Source organism: Carettochelys insculpta, chromosome 4 (assembly GCF_033958435.1).
Source record: "Carettochelys insculpta isolate YL-2023 chromosome 4, ASM3395843v1, whole genome shotgun sequence".
Taxonomy (NCBI): Eukaryota; Metazoa; Chordata; order Testudines; family Carettochelyidae; genus Carettochelys; species Carettochelys insculpta.
The window spans coordinates 43,625,266-43,647,094 of record NC_134140.1 but is presented as its reverse complement, the minus strand read 5'-3'; the positions used below and the strand labels follow the sequence as shown (position 1 = coordinate 43,647,094).

The 21,829-nt window shown below is 41.3% G+C and overlaps 1 protein-coding gene across 2 annotated transcripts in view; it reads left to right on the top strand.

Moving 5' to 3' along the window:
• Positions 1 to 21,829, top strand: part of PDS5A (PDS5 cohesin associated factor A) — a 163,556-nt gene that overhangs the window by 130,036 nt on the left and 11,691 nt on the right. For both annotated transcript variants that reach the window (XM_074992639.1, XM_074992640.1), the window contains exons 21-31: positions 909 to 1,067; positions 1,946 to 2,014; positions 5,139 to 5,275; positions 6,463 to 6,586; positions 6,858 to 7,062; positions 7,468 to 7,582; positions 9,936 to 10,068; positions 10,861 to 10,980; positions 12,158 to 12,220; positions 12,947 to 13,092; positions 18,853 to 18,958. In XM_074992639.1, coding sequence (XP_074848740.1) covers positions 909 to 1,067; positions 1,946 to 2,014; positions 5,139 to 5,275; positions 6,463 to 6,586; positions 6,858 to 7,062; positions 7,468 to 7,582; positions 9,936 to 10,068; positions 10,861 to 10,980; positions 12,158 to 12,220; positions 12,947 to 13,092; positions 18,853 to 18,958 — 1,377 coding nt within the window. The remainder of the gene's footprint in view (positions 1 to 908; positions 1,068 to 1,945; positions 2,015 to 5,138; positions 5,276 to 6,462; positions 6,587 to 6,857; positions 7,063 to 7,467; positions 7,583 to 9,935; positions 10,069 to 10,860; positions 10,981 to 12,157; positions 12,221 to 12,946; positions 13,093 to 18,852; positions 18,959 to 21,829) is intronic.

The window sequence follows — 21,829 nt, the reverse complement described above, 5'->3', positions numbered from 1 at the left end:
CAACTAGATTAATTTTAAAATATTACATTTCCATACAGCTGTGATATCTGGGTTTTTTTTGTTTGGTTTTTTTTTTGGTCTTTAGCCACTGCATTCATTCTAAAAATAGCTCTAAGTTCAGTGTCAGAGTAGCTCGTCTACTGAATAGGGTTAAAATGGAATGGAACCATTTGTGTTCTGTAGTCCAGCATGAAAAGTAGGTGTGTTATATGTGAACTGTAACATCTAAACAAGTGAACCAATTTACGGGAGTGCAGAGCTTCTAATATTTTGAGATCTCAGCTGGAAAATGAAGCTACTAAATTACACACACAAATTCTGGTACCAGTGTTTGAAAATTTTGGCTAAAAAATGTTACTGTGCCATTTCATTTGGGATGCTATAAAATATATATGCTATAAAAATTATATGGCTGATCTAGCTTTCCTAGTAACATGCAAAACTTCAGACAGGTTTCAAGAAATGCAGAATCAGATCTTGTTGATACAGAGGTTGGAAAATTAATCTGAATTAATGGTAGGAGCTTAAATACATTAATTAAGCCACATTAACTAATGCAGTTTCAGTTCATATCTAGAGTTAATTTAGATTAATTTCGCTGAGTGTTCCTATGTATACAAGGCCTTAGGTCCCTGGTTAGTAAAAAATTTAAAAGACTAAGCTTTTATCATTGGTATGATTTTTCATATTATAATGTTACAATTAATATAGCTATTTCTACCACTCTGTAAATTATACCGTGAAATGTTTCATAGACAAAATGTTGCCTTGGTTTTACAAAAAGATGTCATTTGGAAGGCAGGTGCAGTCAATCAGCAGCTCAGTAATGAGGTAAGTTACTTCATTAGGCTCTTCAGGCAGTGCATGTCAATTTGTAGTTCATTTTGAATTAAAATTTTTCTTCACAGCCTCTTAGCAGAAGTTTGAATGCTGATGTTCCAGAGCAACTTATAACTCCGTTAGTCTCTTTGGGCCACATTTCTATGTTAGCTCCAGACCAGTTTGCATCTCCAATGAAATCTGTGGTTGCAAATTTCATCGTGAAAGATCTCCTCATGAATGATAGGGTAAGGTTTATTTTTTAAATCCTTGCTTTTCTGTTTTGCTTATACTTATGTCTCTGTAAGCTATATACAGCTGTTAAGTTTGTGTGATTATCCCAATGAACCCTTAGTGTTCACCACAGATATATTTGCAGTACAAAGGAAAACCTGCCACAATCCTCACAGTCTCAGGGTTCAGGTTATGGGTCTAAAAATAGTAATGTAGACATTGCTGCTGAGGCTGAGCCGTATGCTCTGAAACCCAGTAGAGTCTGGGATCCAGCCTGAGCAGAAACATCTATACTGCTTTTTGTAACCTCCCAAATTATGCCCCTTGAGCCTGAGTCAGTGGACCTGGGGTCTGACATTTAGTGCTATGGTGGTTTTTTTCCCCCTTAAATATATTTATTTATTTCAGTATAGTAATAACTAGGGCTGTCAATCAATTCAAAAAAATCACCATTAATCATTAATCGCGGGTCTCGGGGGTTCCTCTGGCCCCAGCTGGGGTCCACACTACTCTCTTGGTCTGCCAGTGGGACTCTGTGCCCCAGCTGGCACCCAGACACAGGACTACCGGCGTTCTCCTGCCCTGCCCTTGAAACTGCAGGGCCAGTATGTGCTTTTTTTTCTAGAGCAGTCAATTAACAGTTGACACCTGTGATTAATGTGTTAAAAAAATTAACATGTTAAATCTCCCCTGTGTTAAGTGCAGTTGTTAACGCACGTTAATTGACAGCCCTAGCCATAACCTAAATGGATATGTTGCTACAATATGCAATAGATTTTATATATAGGAGTAAATCTAATCTTTTAAAACTTTTGCTTTAATTTTTTTGTTTTACTTTTGTTGTTTTTTTTGTTTTTTGACTCCATCTTTAAACTTGTGTAAATATCTGTAGTCAACAGGTGAGAAAAATGGGAAATTGTGGTCCCCAGATGAAGAGGTTTCCCCAGAAGTTCTAGCAAAGGTGAATATTCATTTTTATTGAGATATGCACAATATTTTAAAGAAGAGTTGAGTTTTTCGATTTGCATACTGTGGACCACTCTGAACACTACCAATAGAGAATGTTAAACGTCAGTTAATGTTGATTACGTTCATTGTTTAGAATAGCTTAAGAATGTATTAAGAGTGCTTAATTTCTGCTAAAATAAATTTGGGAGGGACAAGATGGGTAGGGCGTACCTTTTAGCAGTTTCAGTTAATGAGAAAGGGTGGCTTGTGAACTGCACAAAGCTCTTCTTCAGGTCTGTAAAAGGTATGATGACTGTCCCAGCTAAATACAAGGCCAAACAGATACTTTAGCATAAGTAGTTATCACATATTCTATTGGCAGGTTTACACTACTGTGGAAGGTCGAACTAATGTACGCAATTCTAGCTACGTTAATTACATAGCTGGACTTGATGTACCTTACTTCGGGCTTCCACACCAACTCTATTAAGGGAGGTTGAGCATCACACTATTAACTGGGTCATAGTCAAACAGCTTCACCTCCTGGCTCTGACCTCATATGTACTTTCACACACTGGAACCCTGCTTTGCTTCCCAGATCGCAGCCCATATATGTTGCTCTTCCCTTCTGCCTCCCCACATCACTACCACCAGACCCATCTCTGCTAGTGGTTCAGTTGGGGACACGGAAAAACATCTGGAGTGGGCAAGCAGAGATGCCAGCTGGCTTATGCCAGTGTGACACGTTCCATTTTCAGTGTAGGAAAATAAGGTTACCTAACATTCTAGACAATATGGCCGGAGTGCTTGGGGTGGCTATTGCGGGGTTAAGGAAAAGACCTTGTTGCAGGGGAGGGAAGGCTGGGACTTGACTTTACATACACCAAGAAATTTTGACGTTAAAAAATAATTGACTACCTCCGTTCTAAGGAGCTATTCAAGGGGTGGTGGCCCGTTAGTGCCTCTGTAGTTGTAGGACAGAGATTAGTGAATTATAGGTTGTTGTAATAAACCATAAATCCAATGTCTTTATTAAGGCCATGATTTTAATACCTAGGAAAGTTATATGAATTTTAAGCACACTAAAAATCATGATCTTATGTAACAAATCCAGTATCTTTATTATTACCACAATTTATAACCCCCCCACCCCCACCCCCTTTTTATCCTGTGATTATATGGTATTAATGGGATACTTCACCTTGAATAGTCCCTTAGAACATGGGCCTTCAATCTTTGTCTTTGAGCACTCCTTCCCAACATGGTATAAAAACTCCAAGCCTGATCATGTCTCCTGGCTTCAGCCATGGTGGAGGCAGAAGGGTGGGCTCAGGACTTTGGTTCTGTGGGGTGCAGTGCTTCAGCTATTGTGTGGGTTGCGGGAGGGGAAGGTTGGGGCTTTGAATGTTAGCCACCGCATGGGGCATGGAGTTTCAGCTAGCAAGGAGTGGAGAGGAGAGAAGAGAGAGGCAAGGGGCTAGATGCATCAGGTTTCAGCGCTGAAAGCTTTAGCACTAAGGAGAGTGCTGAGGCTTGGGATTCTCTGTGGCTCCGCTCCTGGTTTCAGCCCTGGAGGGGCACCAGGCTTCAGCCATCCCCTTGAAACTGGCTCATGGACACCTGTTTGAGAACAACTGACTTAGAATCTGTGTTAATTTATTGGCTGAACTTTCTGTTTTATCTTATACTGAGCTATGAGACTCGGGTACCTTTCTTAGAAAAAAAGTTGATCTCTTTTTACCTTGAAAGCTTGCCTCTCTTACCATAAGAAGTTGTTCCAATAAAAGATATTGCCTCATCCACATTTGCGCTTTACTGTCATGGGACAGACACCGCTACAAAGTGCATCAAACTAAAACTTTGTAACTGCTTACAGTATTGTAGTTTGTGATCATTTGTATTGTTGTAAAGTCAACAGTAATTGTGTAGTTAGGTGTCTTATCTTCTGGGTATTCAGTATTCTGAATGGTAAGTTTTGTTTTGTTTTATTCAGTTTCAAGTTACTAGTTTTTCTGGTTATAAAGGCAGTCTGTGAAACTGACGCACTGTCACATTATTGAATATGTAGGCAAACAAGGCTTAAATGATGAGCGATTGAACTCTTTTCACCCTTTTTTTACAGGGTATTTACTGTGAACCTAATTATGATTTGAGTTCAGATTATGCCACAGCTATTTTTAATAAGTCAGGAACGTTCGTGGAAGCCCACAACCAGTCCCTGACTTTAATAAATGCCCTGGAAAGTAGGAGAGCATAGTAGGAGTGCTGCTGGGGGCTGACCTCTGGAAGCTGCTGCTGCAGCAGGGATTGAGTACTGCTGGTTTGGCCTTGGAAACCAGCCACTGCTCCAGCAGCCACAGAACCAACCAGCAGCTCCTGCTCTGGCAGCCCTGGGCCTTAGAGCTCCTCCAGCTCTGCAATTGTGGAATAAGTCCCAGAAAGTCGTGCAATCTAGGAACTCTGTGAAACAATTATAGCCTTAATTATGACCATTTGAGAGGTGAACGTGTGGTTAATAAATAGCGACTTTTTATTAAGTAGGTTAGGAATGTCTCCTCCTCAGGAAGTAAAATATATAATCTATATTTTTCTGTGATCTTCTACTTTTAAATAGAATTGTCTTATTTATGCCACTATTAACAATGTTCAGTAGAATAATCCAGAGACCATTTTGTACCTCTTCATTTGTTTCCATGCAACTTCTATATCAAGTTTAACCTTTTCATTTTCACTTCCAGGGCACTGCCTGGACATTTCTTCTGTTGTCTAAGGAACATCTCTCATTACATATTATTCCTCTTTGAAGTTTGTTTTATCCCAATTCCCTTGTCTGTCTACTCCTTCAATATCCTTCTTTAAGCTCTTTATTTTGTTCTCCACTTCCCTCTCCTAGTATGTTGTGTGTTTATCCAGTCTTTGCTAAATGCTTCCTTCTAAAATCCCTTTTGAGGCAAGGAACAACATCCATTTTTGCAGCTGAATAAAAAGTTTATTACTATGTTTTGTGCCTTGTTAAAGTCTTCATTTTATGGAACCAGTAGCCTTTGTAGATTTGATTTGATAATAGTAGCTGTTTTATTTTTTTACCTCACTTGCTACTAAAATTGTCAATTTTTTCATATATTCGTCTTTAATAGGTGCAAGCAATCAAACTATTGGTACGCTGGCTCTTGGGTATGAAAAACAACCAGTCTAAATCTGCAAATTCAACACTTCGGTTATTATCAGCTATGTTGGTCAGTGAAGGAGACTTAACAGAACAGAAGAGAATCAGGTCAAATTATGTTCTTTTCTTTTTCAGACTTTCATCTATTTTGTTGTAGAATTTCGTTGAATATTGTGAAACAGACAAGCAGGGAGTATATACCTGAAGTTGATGAATGGCATAAGTATCAAAAGAATGCGTGTTGCTGCCCTCAATCTAAATTTAAAGGCAATCTAATCAGAACCGTGTAGACATTTTGATGCTTATTAGAAAAGAAATAAAAGAGAATCTCTTTTCATTATTAGAGTTGATGGTTCATTCTGGGATTCTGAGCCAGGAGTCCAGACTAGTCCTTTTGGTTTTTTTTACTGAATCCGTTAATAAGTTGCCCCATCCAGAAAATTTTAATGGGAACTCCTTCCCTTTTATGGTGGTACAAGTCTCCACTTTCTGTTGAGAGCTTCCTGCTCTTATTCTATGGAAGAAAAGAAATGAAGGCAATGAAAGTGGTGAGCAGGTTTGAGCAAGAATTGTTAAATGCTGTAATTGACTAATGTCGTTCTAGGATTAAAAGAACATGTTACTTATGAGCAGATGATCATCTGGCAAATTACAGCAAACCAGTAATTTAAGAAACCTCAGACTCTGGAATACAGTGGACCCCTGAGATACGCACACACTAGTTAATATCACTCAGAGGAGCAGGAAAACTGACCAGCGCTGCTGTGGTGGTTGGTTTCCTGGCTCCTGTCAGGGGCAGCAGGTGAGATCCTTCCCTGGTCAGTTTCCCAGCTCTGCAAGTGGAGGGAGCAGGGAGTCAGGCTGCCCAAGTTGCATGAATTTTGACTTATCCAGGATTGCACAAGAATGCAACCCCTGTGTAAGTAAGGGGTCTACTTTATATCCGTAATAATCTTGAAATACTAGAAATTACACAGTAGGGAAAAAAGTTAAAAATCACCCACTCAGTGTCAGCCTTTTATAGTCAGTATAGCAGACGATACAATTAAAACCAAAGAATCCAAACTAATTGATTCTTTGAACTTCTTATGAAGCTGGACTAATATTTTAAGGAGAAAAGATCATCATCTGCATATGATTTCTTCCTAACAAGGTTTGTTTAGATTAAGAGCCTAAAACCACATTGCTGATATCTGGTTTACAGATGTTCTTATTCACGATTTTTATTAGAGAAGTCTTGGAACACATTATACACACAAAATTGAGCGTGATTTTTTTTTCTTTTGTTTTTGTAGTAAATCAGATATGTCTCGTCTCCGACTGGCTGCTGGTAGTGCCATAATGAAGCTTGCACAGGAACCTTGTTACCATGAAATAATTACCCCAGAGCAGTTCCAGCTCTGTGCTCTTGTCATAAATGTAAGTAACTGATCTTGAGTTATGAAGTGACTGTTAATCAGACAAGATGGCAGTCCTCACCACAGAGCTCTTGTTGATGCTAAGATTTGATGTTTCCTTTTCTTCAGTGCAGCTTTCTAAAACAAAAGTTTTGAACACTTCAAATATCACAGTGTCTTTTAATCTTTTGAAAGTATGCCCCATTTACTACCCAGTTTCATATTTTTCTGTTATGTTTAAGGAACTAAGATAATTTTGTCACTTCATGTGTTTTGTGTTTGTGCTACTATAGGATGAGTGTTATCAAGTGAGGCAGATATTTGCTCAGAAGCTGCACAAGGCACTTGTGAAGTTACTGCTCCCACTGGAATACATGGCAATCTTTGCCTTGTGTGCCAAAGACCCTGTGAAAGAGAGAAGAGCACATGCCAGACAATGTTTGCTCAAAAATATCAGTATACGAAGAGAGTATATTAAACAGAATCCTATGGCTAATGGTGAGTAATATGGTAAAATGTATTTCAAGTGTAAACTTGGACTAAACTTTTACTAGAATCTCTTAAATTAAGTAGATTACCTTGTTTAGCATTTTCCACGGCATTATTTTCATAGTGATTTTTTTTTCTGACGTAATTAACTTCTATCTAGCACGTAGGTAAAAAGTTGAAAATTTTTTTATCTACGAAAATAACACCTTCAAACTCTGACTTTGCTGTTTTTTTTTCTTTTTGTAATTAGATGAAACAGCTTTTAAAGTGTTCCTGATTCATTAAAACTTGCAAGCTAATAAAGTGTGGAGATGTCAAAACTTCATTCATTTTCTAATCATACAACAACAAAACTCTGTAGGTCATTCTGCATATAAAATTAAGTTGCTTATGATGTTTGTTTTGTTATTCCAGAAAAGCTATTATCTCTGCTGCCTGAATATGTGGTACCATATATGATTCATTTACTGGCACATGATCCAGATTTCACAAAACCTCAGGATGTTGATCAGCTTCGTGATATCAAAGAGTAAGTGTTAAGTCAGTCCAGAATTACTGCAACTAGAATAATTTTTTGTCTGTGAAAATTTGAAGATGAAGCCACCATTCTTATAACAGAGAGAAAGCTGTGCTAGTCTATATACTATCGAAACAAATAAGCAGTAGAGTAACACTTTAAAAACTAACAAAATAACTTCAGGCCATTACTCCTTGTTCTGCCATCTGACACCACTGACAACAGTTTCTCACCCTCCTCTTTAGAGCTCCCGTTCAGGAAGTTGAAGGCTGCTATTAAATCACCCCTAAGTCTTCTGTTCTGTACACTAACCAAGCTCAAATCCCTCAGCTTGTCGTCTTATGTCTTGTGCTCCAGTCCCTTAATCATTTTTGTTGCCTTCCGCTGGACCTGCTCCAGCACATCCACATCCTTTATATACCGTGGGGGTCCAAAACTGGACACAGTATTCCAGATGTGGCCTCACCAGTGCTGAATAGAGGGGAACAACTGCTTCTCTAGATCTGCTCAAAATGCTCCTCCTAATGTACCCTAGTACGCCGTGAGCCTTCTTGGCTACAAGGGCACACTGTTTACTCATATCCAGCATTTCATCCACCATAACCCCTAGGTCCCATACAGCTGTATGGCTGTGATCATTAAAGATATTCTGTAGATCTGCTTTCTTAAAAGTGAATAACTGAACTTGGAAAGAAAGCAACAGTTCAGTGCTCTGTTCTGATAGTTGAAGTAGCAAAAGACATTTCACTGCAAGATGATAATTTAATAAATGTAGGGTATTTTTTAATGAAATTGATCGTTTTAGAGCTACTTGCTCAGGCCCATTTAACTCTCAGAAAGTGATACAAGGACAGTGATTATAAGTGCACAGTGTTACAAGCTGTAGATAACTTTTAGTGCTACTTGAAGAGCTCTGCTTTGTAGAAGTGGAGTATTTTGTAATATAACATTGCTTGTTCTCATTCTCAGTTCAATTACAGTTCTGTTTCCCTGGAATATTTGTGATATTCCCCAAAAAGTTAACACCTTTGAATTTATTATGTAGTATGCACACAAATATTTATAGTTTTTGAAATAACCAATTTATAATTTGTAAATGCAAAATGACACTAGTGAGATCATGCTGCTGCTTCATCTTTAATGTGTGTGTGTGTTTGTGTGTGTTGTAAGTAACTCACCAGTATGTTATGATAGTATGATGTGTTTCTCTCTAATTCTTGTTGTACTTAATTAAGGCAGACTGATGACCTCTTAATATTTTTAGCATAATTTGTTATACAGCATTACCCCATTTATCTTTTTCACTGGTTCCTACTCTGTACCTTCTCCTGCATCATCTCATACTTGAAATAGCTTTCCTGCTTCTTTTGAAATATATCCCATGTTCTTGAAATACACCATGCTTTCACTGTCTCTCTTCAAGGAATTTTTAAAAACATGTGCATTCCAGCTGTCATGTCTCCTCCCTACTCTTAGGTATATTTTGCTTTTCCCGTTTCTTTCTATTTATGCCTTGAGACTGTAAGACCTTTAGGACAAAGACTTTGTGGTACTGGCCTTCTGCAGTAAAGCATGTTATAGCTGTCTGGCACTGTAGTAATAATAAAAAGTATTTGACTGGTATAAATAGCCCAACCCACTCATCAAGGAAGAAGTGAATGAGTTGGACTTTTTCTATAGGTCTTGATTGAATCCCTTCCACTGAAACAATTGCCATAAAATTAATTTTTCATTCTAGTGTAGTATATAATTCACTCAAGTTGAACAAAAACCCCACTGAAGTCAATCCAGAATAGTTAGTTAGTTAATTGTGTGAGTGTGGTCTCAAATTAACTTGATATTTTAAGACCTGTTAAATTTATTTTATGTGTGTTTATTTAAAATGGGTTGGTGATGGTAATTTAAAGCAGATGCGCAGTTTACAGATCCTACAATGTTAAGTTTATGTGGAACTATAGTGCAGTGCCCCATGTTACACATGAAGATCTCTATTTCTATCTTATCTGTCTTATCCAAAAGGCTGAGAAGTGATACAGTTCAGCTACAATTTAAGACAGTTCTCAGAGAGATCACCGTGTTAGTCTGTGTCCACAAAAACAACAAGGATTCCTGTGGCAACTTTAAAAGCTTATGCCCAGATAAATCTGTTAGTCTTTGTTGGCAAAAACCCACTTTACAACTGACAAATAGTTTGATGCCCAAATAAATCTTAGTCTTTGAAGTGTCATAGGACTCCTAATTGTTAAGACAGTTCTGTTGTAGCTAATAGAGCTAATGGACAATGTTTCTGAAGATTTTGCCGTTTCTACTCCACACATGATGATCCCAATATCAAACATGTATTTGGTTATTTATATTTCGTTAGGTGCCTATGGTTCATGCTTGAGGTTTTAATGACGAAGAATGAGAACAACAGCCATGCCTTCATGAAAAAGATGGCAGAAAATATCAAGCTAACCCGAGATGCACAGTCTCCTGATGAGCCTAAGGCAAATGAAGTAAGTAATTTAATTCACTTGAGGAGTGCTGGTTGGGAGCAGAAGGGATTTGCAGTCAAATGTACAAGAAGACGTACAAGATGTTAGATAGTACAAAACCAGAAATATTTATTGTCCTCTAGAGAGAACATTAGTTGTGAGCAGTGCTGGTTCTGTTTGTTTGTTTGTTTTTTAAAAAAAAGAGTAGCTGGTATTTAGTCACCCCTCTCCCACCTCTACCCCAGCCAATCCCATGCCTGGGGTTGCCAAAGTAAGTAGCGGTTTAAAAGAAAAAAAAAACAAAAGCAAAAAACACTGGTTGTAAGTAATGTACATGCATTATTTATTCTAGTTTTAAAAATAACTCAATTTAAGCACAGAAGTTAGCTAAGTTGAATAAATTTTTCAGTGTTGATTGCTTCACTGCAGCCATGAACTTTTAATTTAATGAAGATGTCAATTTCTTCTTTTTGGGGAAATAAGGTTATATATGTAACTACTATGAGTATTTACTGCTGAAATAAGAAAGTGGATTGTTTGAGCAACAGTCCATAGACTATGTATATGTGCATCTAAGCTAGTTTTCAGTATGCGTTCCAGAGTATGTATAGAAAATAAACTGGCAACTACAGAGAGGGTCACAATATAATGGGGGAACAGTGTATGCTGTTAATTCTTTAAATGTAAAATATGTTCTTAATAGCTAATACAGTATTTTTTTCCTCATTGATAATACATTTTAAAGTACATTCTCACTACTCCTATGACAATTATAAATAATACCTAAAGAACTGTTTCCCTTTTTCCCCTCAGAAACTCTATACAGTATGTGATGTAGCACTATGTGTAATCAACAGCAAAAGTGCTTTATGTAATGCAGATTCGCCAAAGGATCCTGTATTGCCAACCAAATTTTTTACACAACCTGAAAAGGTAATTTTGCTAATTAATTTTCTGAGTAACACAAATACTTAGTTAACTTTCAATGCTGCATCATAATTTAAAATATGGACTTGGGAGAAAAGCTTGTATCCATTTACATAGCAGAAATTGTTTGCTCAACCATCTGTCCATCTTGAGCAAATGCAGCGAAAGTTGTTCATAACCAGATGATAGTTATTTAAAGTACTGACGTTTTAATTGACATTGACAAGACATTGCATTAAGTAGCTGTGTGTCTGCCAGGAGACAGAAATGAAAAAAGCCAAAACACAGAAGAGAGAGAAATGGAATGCAAACTTGGCAAAAAGTAGAGAGCAAAAATGGATAGATCAATGATAAAATTTTAAAACATCCTACTTATATTTAATTCTGATAAATGTTTGGCCTAGTGCATTTACTTTTTTTTAAAAAATCCTTTTAATGTAACTTTAGCATCTTGTGAATTAAAACTTCCTTGGACAACCTCACTATTATCAGTAGACCACTTTATCGCTACAATAACCAGGACAGAAATTACTGAAGTGGAGCCAAATGAATTCTACAAGATAGATTTTAATTTCTGGTTGTGCAAGAGAGAATACAGTTCAAAATTTCCAGTACTGTTGAGTGTTACATAAATGGAGAACCCTGCCAGAGGCTGGTGTTTCAAACTTTAAATGATGTAACTTAGTGGTTTACTTACATTATTGTGGAGTCTTAAATTACTACAATAATGCAGGCCTGTAGATAGATAGATGTGCACTATGATTGAGTAAATAGTTTATTTTCATGATCAAAAGGAAATAAGATTACAACTTTTTTTTATAAAGACTACTTCTCATTAGTCTTCTGAAACAAATAATGTGCTAGATACAACATATAGAACGGAGAGATCACTTTTGCTTATCTTCAACTTAATACCAAAAATTGGAAATCAGGAATTGAAGTGTGTGGTTGCTGAGTACAAAACTGCATTTCTGAATAAAAATTTTATTGTGCTTTATTCGATTAAGTTTGTCACTAGGAAACAATAAAATTTAGGTAGATTTTCTGAAAATTGGAATGGCCACAATATTATTTGATTAGAGCAGCTTATGTGAGAAAAATCATTCACCTTGACACAGAAACAAAACAATATATTGGATGACACAAATGCAGATTTAATTTCTTTCCCTTTTTCCCCACACAGGACTTCTGTAATGACAGGAATTATATTACAGAAGAGACAAGGGTTCTTCTTTTGACGGGAAAGGTACTATATGTTAATTTATTAAAATACCTTTGCATGTATGACAGAGATTAATAGGCATTCCCATTTTTCATTTTAAGAGAAATAAGATTCAGGGCAGCATTTTTAAAAGTGTAGTACCAAGTTTGTTTGCAATTTTATTTATTAATGGTTATACATAGGTGTGAGAACTGTAAATTGCTTTACTGGAAGGTTCAACAAATGCCTTTAATTTGTTAATATTTTGCCAAGGGACTCCAGGGTCCAGGTTGCTGTCCTTGCACTGTCCATCTTGTACACTGACAAAAATCTGTGTGAAAAAAATAGTAATTGGTTGTATAATTGCAGGGCGTCTCATAATTTGTACACATAGGAGCACAGAAGCAAGGCTGTAAGTGCTTAATTTTGGCATTTAGTTATGGAGGCCTTGATTTTTTGTAATCTAATAAAATGTAAATATAGTGAGAACAGCATCATTCACACATTTCTCATGTAAATACTATCTTACGTACTCTCTTCCATGTACTATGTAGTATTACATAATTTACTGTGAATTTTTCTTGGAATCAGAAAAATAGTTTTATGGTATTTGTGTACACGATGAAGTTGTGTAATACAACCTACGTTTGAAATTTATATAGTTCTCAAATATGATTTTGTATTTTAAAATATTTTTAAAAATTGTTGCTGTTTTTTAATTCCTGTTTGTATACCTTTAAAAAAACTTGACTAAATCTCTGTGCATTTTAGCCAAAGCCAACTGGTGTATTAGGTGCCGTAAACAAACCATTATCTGCAACTGGAAGGAGACCTTATATTAGAAGCACAGGATCAGAGACTGGAAGCAATATTAGTGTAAACTCAGAGCTGAGCTCTCCTGCAGGAAACAGATCAAGGTACATGGGGTTTTTGGTTGGTTGTTTTTTTTGCAGATAATTACAGCATTTTATACTGTATAGTTCCATGTTTAAGAAATGAACATTTTGTTTGTATGTCATTTTACTTTGCTGGATTTGAACAATCAGGAAGTGAAACTTTGCAGTATTTTATCCCTATGACCCAAAGTTCTTTATTGGCACCTTTATGATCTTCTTTTTTTTTTTTTTTTAAATAACAGTCAGGATAATTAACACATTGAGAGGTTGTGAGCTGTGTGGGATCCTACAGCAACTCAGTGTCATAGATAGGACTAGAATCTGACTGTCCTAACTCCTTGCCCAGTTTTCAGTGAACCAAACCACAGATACGACTCTACATAATTAATGTAGGACCTTGTATCATGTAGATCATCATGGAATCTGAGCAGCTTGGGCTAACATTTATCAATCTCACTAAGAGAATTTTCTTCAAGTGATTGCTCCTGTTCATTCCAGTATACATGTTCGCATGTCATGTGCATGGTCATCATAAGACTTTTTTTTTCCTAGCAGTACCTGTCAGGTTGGCTGTGGGGGTCCCCTGTGGCGACCTGTGCTGAGCAGGGCAGCTAAGTGCAGTATATGTAGAAGGTTTAAACCATGAACTAAGCTCCTTGTAATGGAGTCTGCACTTTGGCCACAGCCTGGAGTTGGCCTCCTCCCCTTTGGTGTGCAGCACGCCAGCCTCGGTGCTACACCATGCTGACTGGCGAGAGCATCGACGCTGCTGCCCTAGGCACCGGACAGGCTCCTGTGTTCAACACAAGTCCCTCTCTCAGGATCCAAAGAAGAAAAGGAGGACAGAGGGCACTATCCCTCTCGGAAGTCAGACAAGACCCTGGATGTGGCCTGCACGGCGAGATCACTGGTTAAGGTGGGTGCTTTGACCCTGGCACCATTGACTCCGGTACCATTGGTCTTCCCAGAGCCAGTAGTAATGGATAGAAACCTGCACCTTACCTCCACACTGGATATCTTTGAGGCTGCACAGGACAACATTGAAATTAGAGCACTGATTCCCTTCAATCCACAGCTACCATGGCCAGCAGCACTAGCAGCACCAGACCTGGCCTCAGAGCCATTTCAGGGCACAGACCTGGCACTGTCACCTGCATCTTTCTCCTCGGCCCAGTGGCACCTCGACAGTCATGCATCCAGCACCAGCATCAGGGCATCTGGCACCATTTCTGGCATGCCCCTTACTCTTTGCTGACAGCTCAAGGGATGCCTCCTGCTTTGCTATCACTGAGGGAAGCCAGCAGCAATGGGTCAGCATGAGGGCACCAATTCCTGGCACGATCAAGCTCCACTCCCCCATGGTCAGTGTCAGCATATTCCTCCACCTTATCTGCATCCAGAAGCTTGAGAAATTGTTCTCACTCTTGGCACTAGCACCCAGACTGATTAGCATCAGTACAGTCCCTGCCCCTGCAGTGGCAGGCATCTATGCAATGGTCCTTTTGGACCTTGAGGGTGTACCACCAGAGCCAAGGGTAAAGTATCATGGACTGCCTCAGTGGTATCATCGACCTGAGCCATGCCATTGGCCTCTCTATTAGCCCCAGCTCCTCCCCCATTGCTGGAGTTGTCTGTGGCTCTTGATGAGCCAACCACTGCAGTGCCCTCTTTAATCCCCTCCCTCAGGACCAGACTCAGGAGATGGACATCTCCAGTGACTCTCAGCGGCAGGAGGACCTGGCTGTTCTTAGAGCTTCCTCATCTTCGTCTCCAGACAAGGCGATGACAGGTACCTCTCTTGTCATCCCTTTCTGTGGACTTAGGCTCATCAGTGAATGCTGCAGAGGATGGGCCCAGGTCTCAATCTCCAGGCCGAAGAGGTGGTGGAGTTGTTGTGCATGTGCTGGCTTCCAGCATCACCTGTGGGGCAAGTGCATATTGATCCAGACCAACAATATGAAGTGATGTTTTATATCAATAGACAATGTGGTGCTCTCTCCTCTCCCCTGTGCTGGGGAGCTCTCAGTCTCTGGGACTTCTGCGTTCACCACACCATACTACCACAGGCCTCACATCTTCCGGGCTCCCAGAACAGCCTCATGAGTCACCTTAGCTGACCTTCTCAGCCACGCGAATGGTCCCTCAAGGCAGACGTGGTCCTCTAAATCTTCAAGTGCTGAGATCATCCCCAGACAGATCTGTTTGCAACCCGCCACAACAGGAAGTGCAACCTATTCTGCTCAATCTAGGGACACAGCCGGGGGTCCCTGGCCTATGCTTTCTAATTATCCTGGATGGAGCAGTTCCTCTAGGCCTTTCCTCTGTTTCATCTTCTGCATGGGGCCTGTCACAAAAATCATCAGGACAGGGCCTTGGTCATATTGATGGCCTAGAGAGCACTGGTTCACCATACTACCCTCCCTCTCAGTTGCCATGCCAATAACACTTCCCTTGCTTTTGGATCTGATAAATTCAGGATTGTGGCCAACTACTGTGCTCAGACTCAGTTAGGGAAGTTCTTCTGGGCAGCCGTAAACCTTCGAAGAGGTATCAAGGTGTGCTACAACTTGGCCAAGATTCCAGTCCTGCCACTCTCACCGTGCACTTCAAGAGGGCACAGGTCTCTTCAGCAGCCTACCTGGTTCAGGTCCCAGGACATCTACAGGGCAGCAACATGGTCTTCCTTCTATACCTTCACAGGCATTATACAACAGACGTTCATCAGAGTGGTTCTTCAGTCTGGCACCAGATGAGGTCTGATCCCTTCTGCACTCAAATTGCTGGTAAGTCACATATTGGAATACACAGGAGCAAACACTTGAAAAAGAAAAAGTGGTTACTCACGCTTGTAACTGTTGTTCTTTGAAATGTGTCGCTCCTCTCCATTCCAGACCCTCCTGTCTGCACTCTGTCAGACTGTTCCTGCAAGGGTCAGGTCGGCAGTTGGGGGTGGGGGTGTGGGGCGCGCGCGCACCTGGAGGGGGGAACGCAAGTATCACTGAAGGGCAGGGGTGGAAGGCTGTGAGCCTTGTTGGCCCTGGGAGTCCTTCCTTCCCTAGGTCTGGGGTCCGCAGCAGGACTGAGACGGCACAGGCTACATGGGCAGGTAGGCCCGTGGGAGGGCTGTGGTGGAGTCTGGCTCAGTAGGGGGGTGGCAGAGGGGATGAGAAGGCAGGCCACATTCGCCACATGCTCCCAGAGGATGCTGGTTGTGCCCTCCAGGTTGTCCAGGAGTCTGTCCCATACTGCCCTATGCCAAGCCATGTCAGCCTTCTCCAGCCAAAGGCATCATTCAGCCACCTCAGCCTGTCAGTGGCTGCTGGTGTCATCCCTTGACCATCCCCAAGGTCTCCAGCCACAGGTCTGCCATGGTGCTGCTGGAAGGTGTGGCTGGTCCCACTCCACCATCTGTGTGTGTGGGGGTGGGGTGGGTGTCTGGGATGACTGAGGACATGGGAGTCTCCCAGCCCTCTGATGGTGCAGCTGTACGGAGAGATGGGTGGTGTATCAATCCCTCATCACATCTCTGAGGGCCACGCCCCTCAGAGCACCACCCCACCCCTCCCCAGGCAGCTTCTCCTGTCCAAAGGCATGGTAGCCATGGTGTATTGCAAGTGCGAAGAGGTCTCCTGCCCATGTGGGGGCTGTCCCCAGGTGCATTCTTGCCCCACTTACCTTTCGCCGCATGTGTGGCTTCCGGCGTTGTACACGTGTTGCCGAGTGCTGTGTTGCCGGCGGCCGTCATGACATGCCGGGGCCACAGCCAGAAGGGATGTGTCCTGGCCAGGACCAGTGAGCATGTGTATGGCCTCCGGCAGTTGTGTTGTCCTTTCATGGTGGGGTATGTGCGCCACCGGATACTTGCTAGATGATCCCTCGCTGAGATCTGGCGATGCCTAGCTCCCAGTCACCCAGCTGGATGACCAGGAGGGCATATCTATGACAAGGTCCCCCTTGTCGCTGGATCACTCCATGGAGTGGTACAGCTCCTAGCCTTGGCTCACTGGTTCCGGCTCCTCCTGGGCCTCTGCCTCTGGCTTCTCTGCTGATGTGTGGAGGGTAACAGGTGGGAACTGTCCCAGGATGACCCAGAGCTCCCTGTAATAGGGGCAGGTTGCTCACCATGTGGGGTGTCTAACCTGCAGTGAGGTCTGGGAGGGCATGCTGTGCCTGGCTCATGGTCTGTCTGCAGCCCTCACACTCTCAGCTTCCTGCCATGGGGGCTCTGGGTCTGTACAGCTTTAAGGGCAGCCAGATGCTGTGATCATAGAGCCCCATTGCTGCTGGCCTGGGTGTCTCCGTGCTCCAGCTAGCTGGCACCATAGAGGCCTCCTCCTTCGAAAGAGCTGGCCATGGAGCATCCGCAAGTATATTCTTTTGAAAGGGGTGTTCTTCCTAAAATGGGATCGGGGTAGGGATTTCGAAATCTGCACTGTGTTCCTTCCAAAAGAATTCATTTTGTGCTCTTTCAAAAGAGGGCCAGAATTTCCGAATGTATTTGCACGTGTAGACCCAGGTTTATTGTTGATTAGACACCATGATAAATCTTAATCCTTTCATATTAGAAATGTGGGCTATAGAATGTAGTTAGAGTAAAATATTCTTGTTCGTGGTATATTAATGTATTTTCAGATGTTAAAATATTAGAAACAAGTAGCTACTGTGTTCAGTCACATACCATCAGAACGAAGGGTCATGTGGCACCTTACAGACTAACAGAAAAGTTTTGAGCATGAGCTTTCGTGAGCAAAGACTCACTTCATCAGATGCTGCTCACGAAAGCTCATGCTCAAAACTTTTCTGTTAGTCTATAAGGTGCCACAGAGCCCTTCGTTGCTGTTGCAGATCCAGACTAACATGGCTACCACTCTGATACCGTCAGAATACATTTATAAATTGTTTTTATTATATCTAATGCACACACTGTACATAAGAAAAAATGGTCACTCACCTTTGTAACTGTTGCTAATAAGATGGGACAGGAAGATGATGATTTATTTTCTAATGTATATGGAGAGAGATTATGAAAGGAGAGGAGTCGTTCCTCGTTTCCCCTCTGGGTTCCTGCCACTGGGGCTGCCAGAGGGGCAGTGGGGGCTCTGGCTTCCAGCCCCATGCTGCCTTGTAGCTGTCGGGAGTGCTGACTCCACTCAGAAAAAAAGGTGACACGTATAGTCACAAAAAAGCACTAGTAAAAGACATTGAAGGGCCTAACTCCCACTGTTTTATTTATTTGTTTTGGAGGGTTTTTTTTGTTTTGTTTTTTAAGAAACTTGTTTCATAAAAAGAGGGAGAGAGGTGCCTTCATAATTAATTAATTTGATAGCCTAAATAGTTAAAGTCAAGTACAATCAAAGATTCAGTAGTTTCATAAAATTGGAGGGGAGTATCACTTCTGTAACAGTATTGAATGTGTCCCACAGCTAGGGCAAAACTTGGATGGTACACATACTAATGTCGTTGAATATTCTTACATACTATGAATACTTCAAATATTACATACTATGGTATGTTTTGTGAAAAAAAATCTCCCTTCCTTGAACATCTGTGTGCAAATTCCTGGTCCTGATTGATTGATTTTTTTCTCTCTTCCAAACTGGTGATACCACATTTGAATGGAAGTAATATTTGCCTGTATGGGAAACATTCTGATAAGGGGAGTATAAAAGTGAAAGCTTTTTTTCTGCTTTACTCTGTGCTTCTGGCTGTGTGTGTGGATTTGAGTAAAGAAACGATTACATATGTGATTTTTTTTTTTTTTTATTTAAATTTCTCTCACAGGGAACAGAGTTCAGACATATCAGAAACTGGGGTCAGTGAAAATGATGAAAATCCAGTGCGGATTATTTCAGTGACACCAGCAAAGACAGAACCTGTGAAAAATAAGGTAGCTTTCGTATTTTTAAAAGTGAACACTTATCTTGATATCAAGCTAATCTTGCATAGACTTTCATTTAGTACATACCAGTGTTTCCTAGATTGTCTCTGAAGGAATTGATGCCTCATCTCATTCACTATAATTTATCTCATTTCCTTTGTCAATCCATAAAAAGACAGCTTATTCTCAGAACTAATGATTTCTGCAGGTAAATGGATAGATGGCATGTGTTTTCAAACAGTATTAACTAGTGAGGAGAGGTCTTCCTATTTTTTGAAATATTAATTGAGGTGGAAGGGGGAATGATGGAATTGTCATGTTTCCTTCTTACCTATTTTTGTCACAGTTTTAATTCTGTTTTAAGATGAAGTTATGTCCAGTGTGTTTGACTGGTTTACTTGCCTACCCTGCTAGACCTACCTACCTACCTACCATGTTAAATATGCGGTCAGCAATTGCACTCAATTAAATAAAATCACGATAAATGAGATGTAACACATGTTGTAGAGATGCTCAGTCTTTGGTGATTTTCCTGTTAGTGATTGTTGAAGGGAGAGAGGAATATGCACAAGAGTTAAGTAAAGAGTATTCTTCTTTGAATGCTTGCTCTTGTCAATTCCATTTTAGGTGTTTGAATGCCTGCATACACATTTGCTGCAGATTTTGCATGAGTGGTATCCATAGGGCTGACCATGTCTTTCCCTGGAGTGACACTTTGATGCAGTAGCGTATTAGGCACCACTTGCCCTTCATCCTCGCAATTCCTTCTTACTGTCCGTGATGGTTAAGCAGAGCGCCTTTTCTTATGCAGCAAGAGCTAGTGGTGTCTCATGCCTTAGAGCCTTTGTACGTAACTTGTTAATAATGTTAATAGGGTAATTGTTAAGTATAGTTGTTGGCTAGTAGTTAATTTTGGCTGGGATGTTGTCTCCTGTTTGCCTGATGTAAAGTCAGGCTCAGTATGCAGGCAAGCCAGTGTCAATCAGTGATCCACACAACAGTTATCTCAAGTGTCTGGAAGAGAGCCACAGAAAGGACGAGTGTTGTACTTGTAAAACTTTCACCCTCATGTCCAGAAATAATGGTGTATCTACTGGAGGGCTCTCTTAATAGAGATGTTCTCTGTTCCATGCTGGAATAATCTTTGTCTGACCCCAGGCCAAATGGTCTTGGTGTAAAGTGCGTCATTGGCACTGCACTTAGCCTGGCAGCAGTTTTCTTCAGCTCTTCCTAGGAAGCAGCAAAAGCAGAGACCTTTAGTACTGAAGAACCAAGGACCTATGTACAAAGAACTTACGTTAAGCCATGTGCCCACCATGAGGTTCCAAGGAGTTAGTGCTGCTGTTGGACTCCTGAGAATGGTCAGGTGTGCACCCCTCATCCCAGGTAGCGGTAAGAGATCCCAGGCTATAGCTGGCCTTCAGTGCCCAAAACGGTTCCAGCATCTGAAGACTAGAGATGACTGTCCTCACAGGTGCTGGACCAGGGGGCTGAAGTTGCTGTGCCTCTGGGGTGCAGCAGCATAGACTGATGGAAAACTCTTGGTCACTGAACGACAGGTGCAGGGTCAGCTCCTTCACTGTGACCTTGGTTTTCAGCACCATGACCCAGCTCACTGGTCAGAAAGCCTTGATCCCCAGTGAAGTCCTTGCTAATCTGATGTGAGACTCCTGAGTCAGGGCATCATTTGCCATACCACAGGTATTGGCCAGCTCACCCAGGTGCTGGTCTCCTTGACATCAGTTGACATTCTGGGAGATTGTTCGGGATCTTGGCACCTATCTTGTTCACTCCTGATACCAGTCCTTGGCCAGGCAGCACTATTCACCCAATCGTTTACCTACCAAATTCAGCAGACTGTCCCAGACATCAAGGGACTTTAAACTGTGGAACTCCCTTCATAAGTTCATGGAGACTCTCCCACAGGATTGTGTCCAAGAGTTTGCCTCATTGTTGAGTGAATAAAGAGTTCTCCACATGAACTGGGATGCAATGGATTCTGCTGTCAGGGTGATTGTGTTGCAGTGGCCATGTATATCAACTCATAGTTGCAAGCTTCTGGATTGTCTCAAGAGATGCAGACAACAATCCAGGACATGCCATTTGAGGGTTCTGGGCTCTTTTCTGTGCTTACTGACTTCAAGCTCCATGAGTTCAAAGATTCCCAAGCTATCCTGTGTTCCCTACATCTGCACGTCCCTCAGCTGTCCAGGAAGCCATTCTACCCTCCCATTTGCAACAGTCTTGGACCTCAGGGATTCCCAGATTTGGCTCCTGCTAGAAGGGTAAGAGACCGAAGTGACGCTACCCATCCTCCGCCAATCTGCGTATGTACAGCAGGACCCTCCCAGAAGTCAGGGAGGCCAGAAGCAGTTATTTTGAGCATGTGCCAGAGGAAAGCAACCCAGCCTATGCAGCTGATCCAGCCATATCTTTCCTCAAACTCTTCTGCCATTTCCAGTCAGCCTGGTCCATTGTCACCTTGGAGTTCTGGGTATTAGATGCAGTTTCTTCAGGCAATCCTCCTCAGTTTGCTGCTGACTACCCAGTCTGTCCCCCTTTCCCATCCTCCTTTGGGGCACCTCAGATGAGTAACCCCCTCCATCTGAGAGCAGTGGAAGAGATTCTTTGGAGCATGGAAAACAGGGGATTCTACTCCCACTGTGTGCTAATTCCCAAGGCAAAAGGGAGCCTCAGAACCATAATGGACCTGTGTCATTTCAACAAATCGCTCAAGAGGCTCAAATCTCCCTTTTGTGGAGCTGGGAGACTGGTATATTGCCTTCTGTTTGAATGATGCATACTTCTGTATCTCTTCTCTTTCCAGGGCATATTGATTCTCCCGCTTCATATTGAGTGGGCACCATTTTCTATTTACAG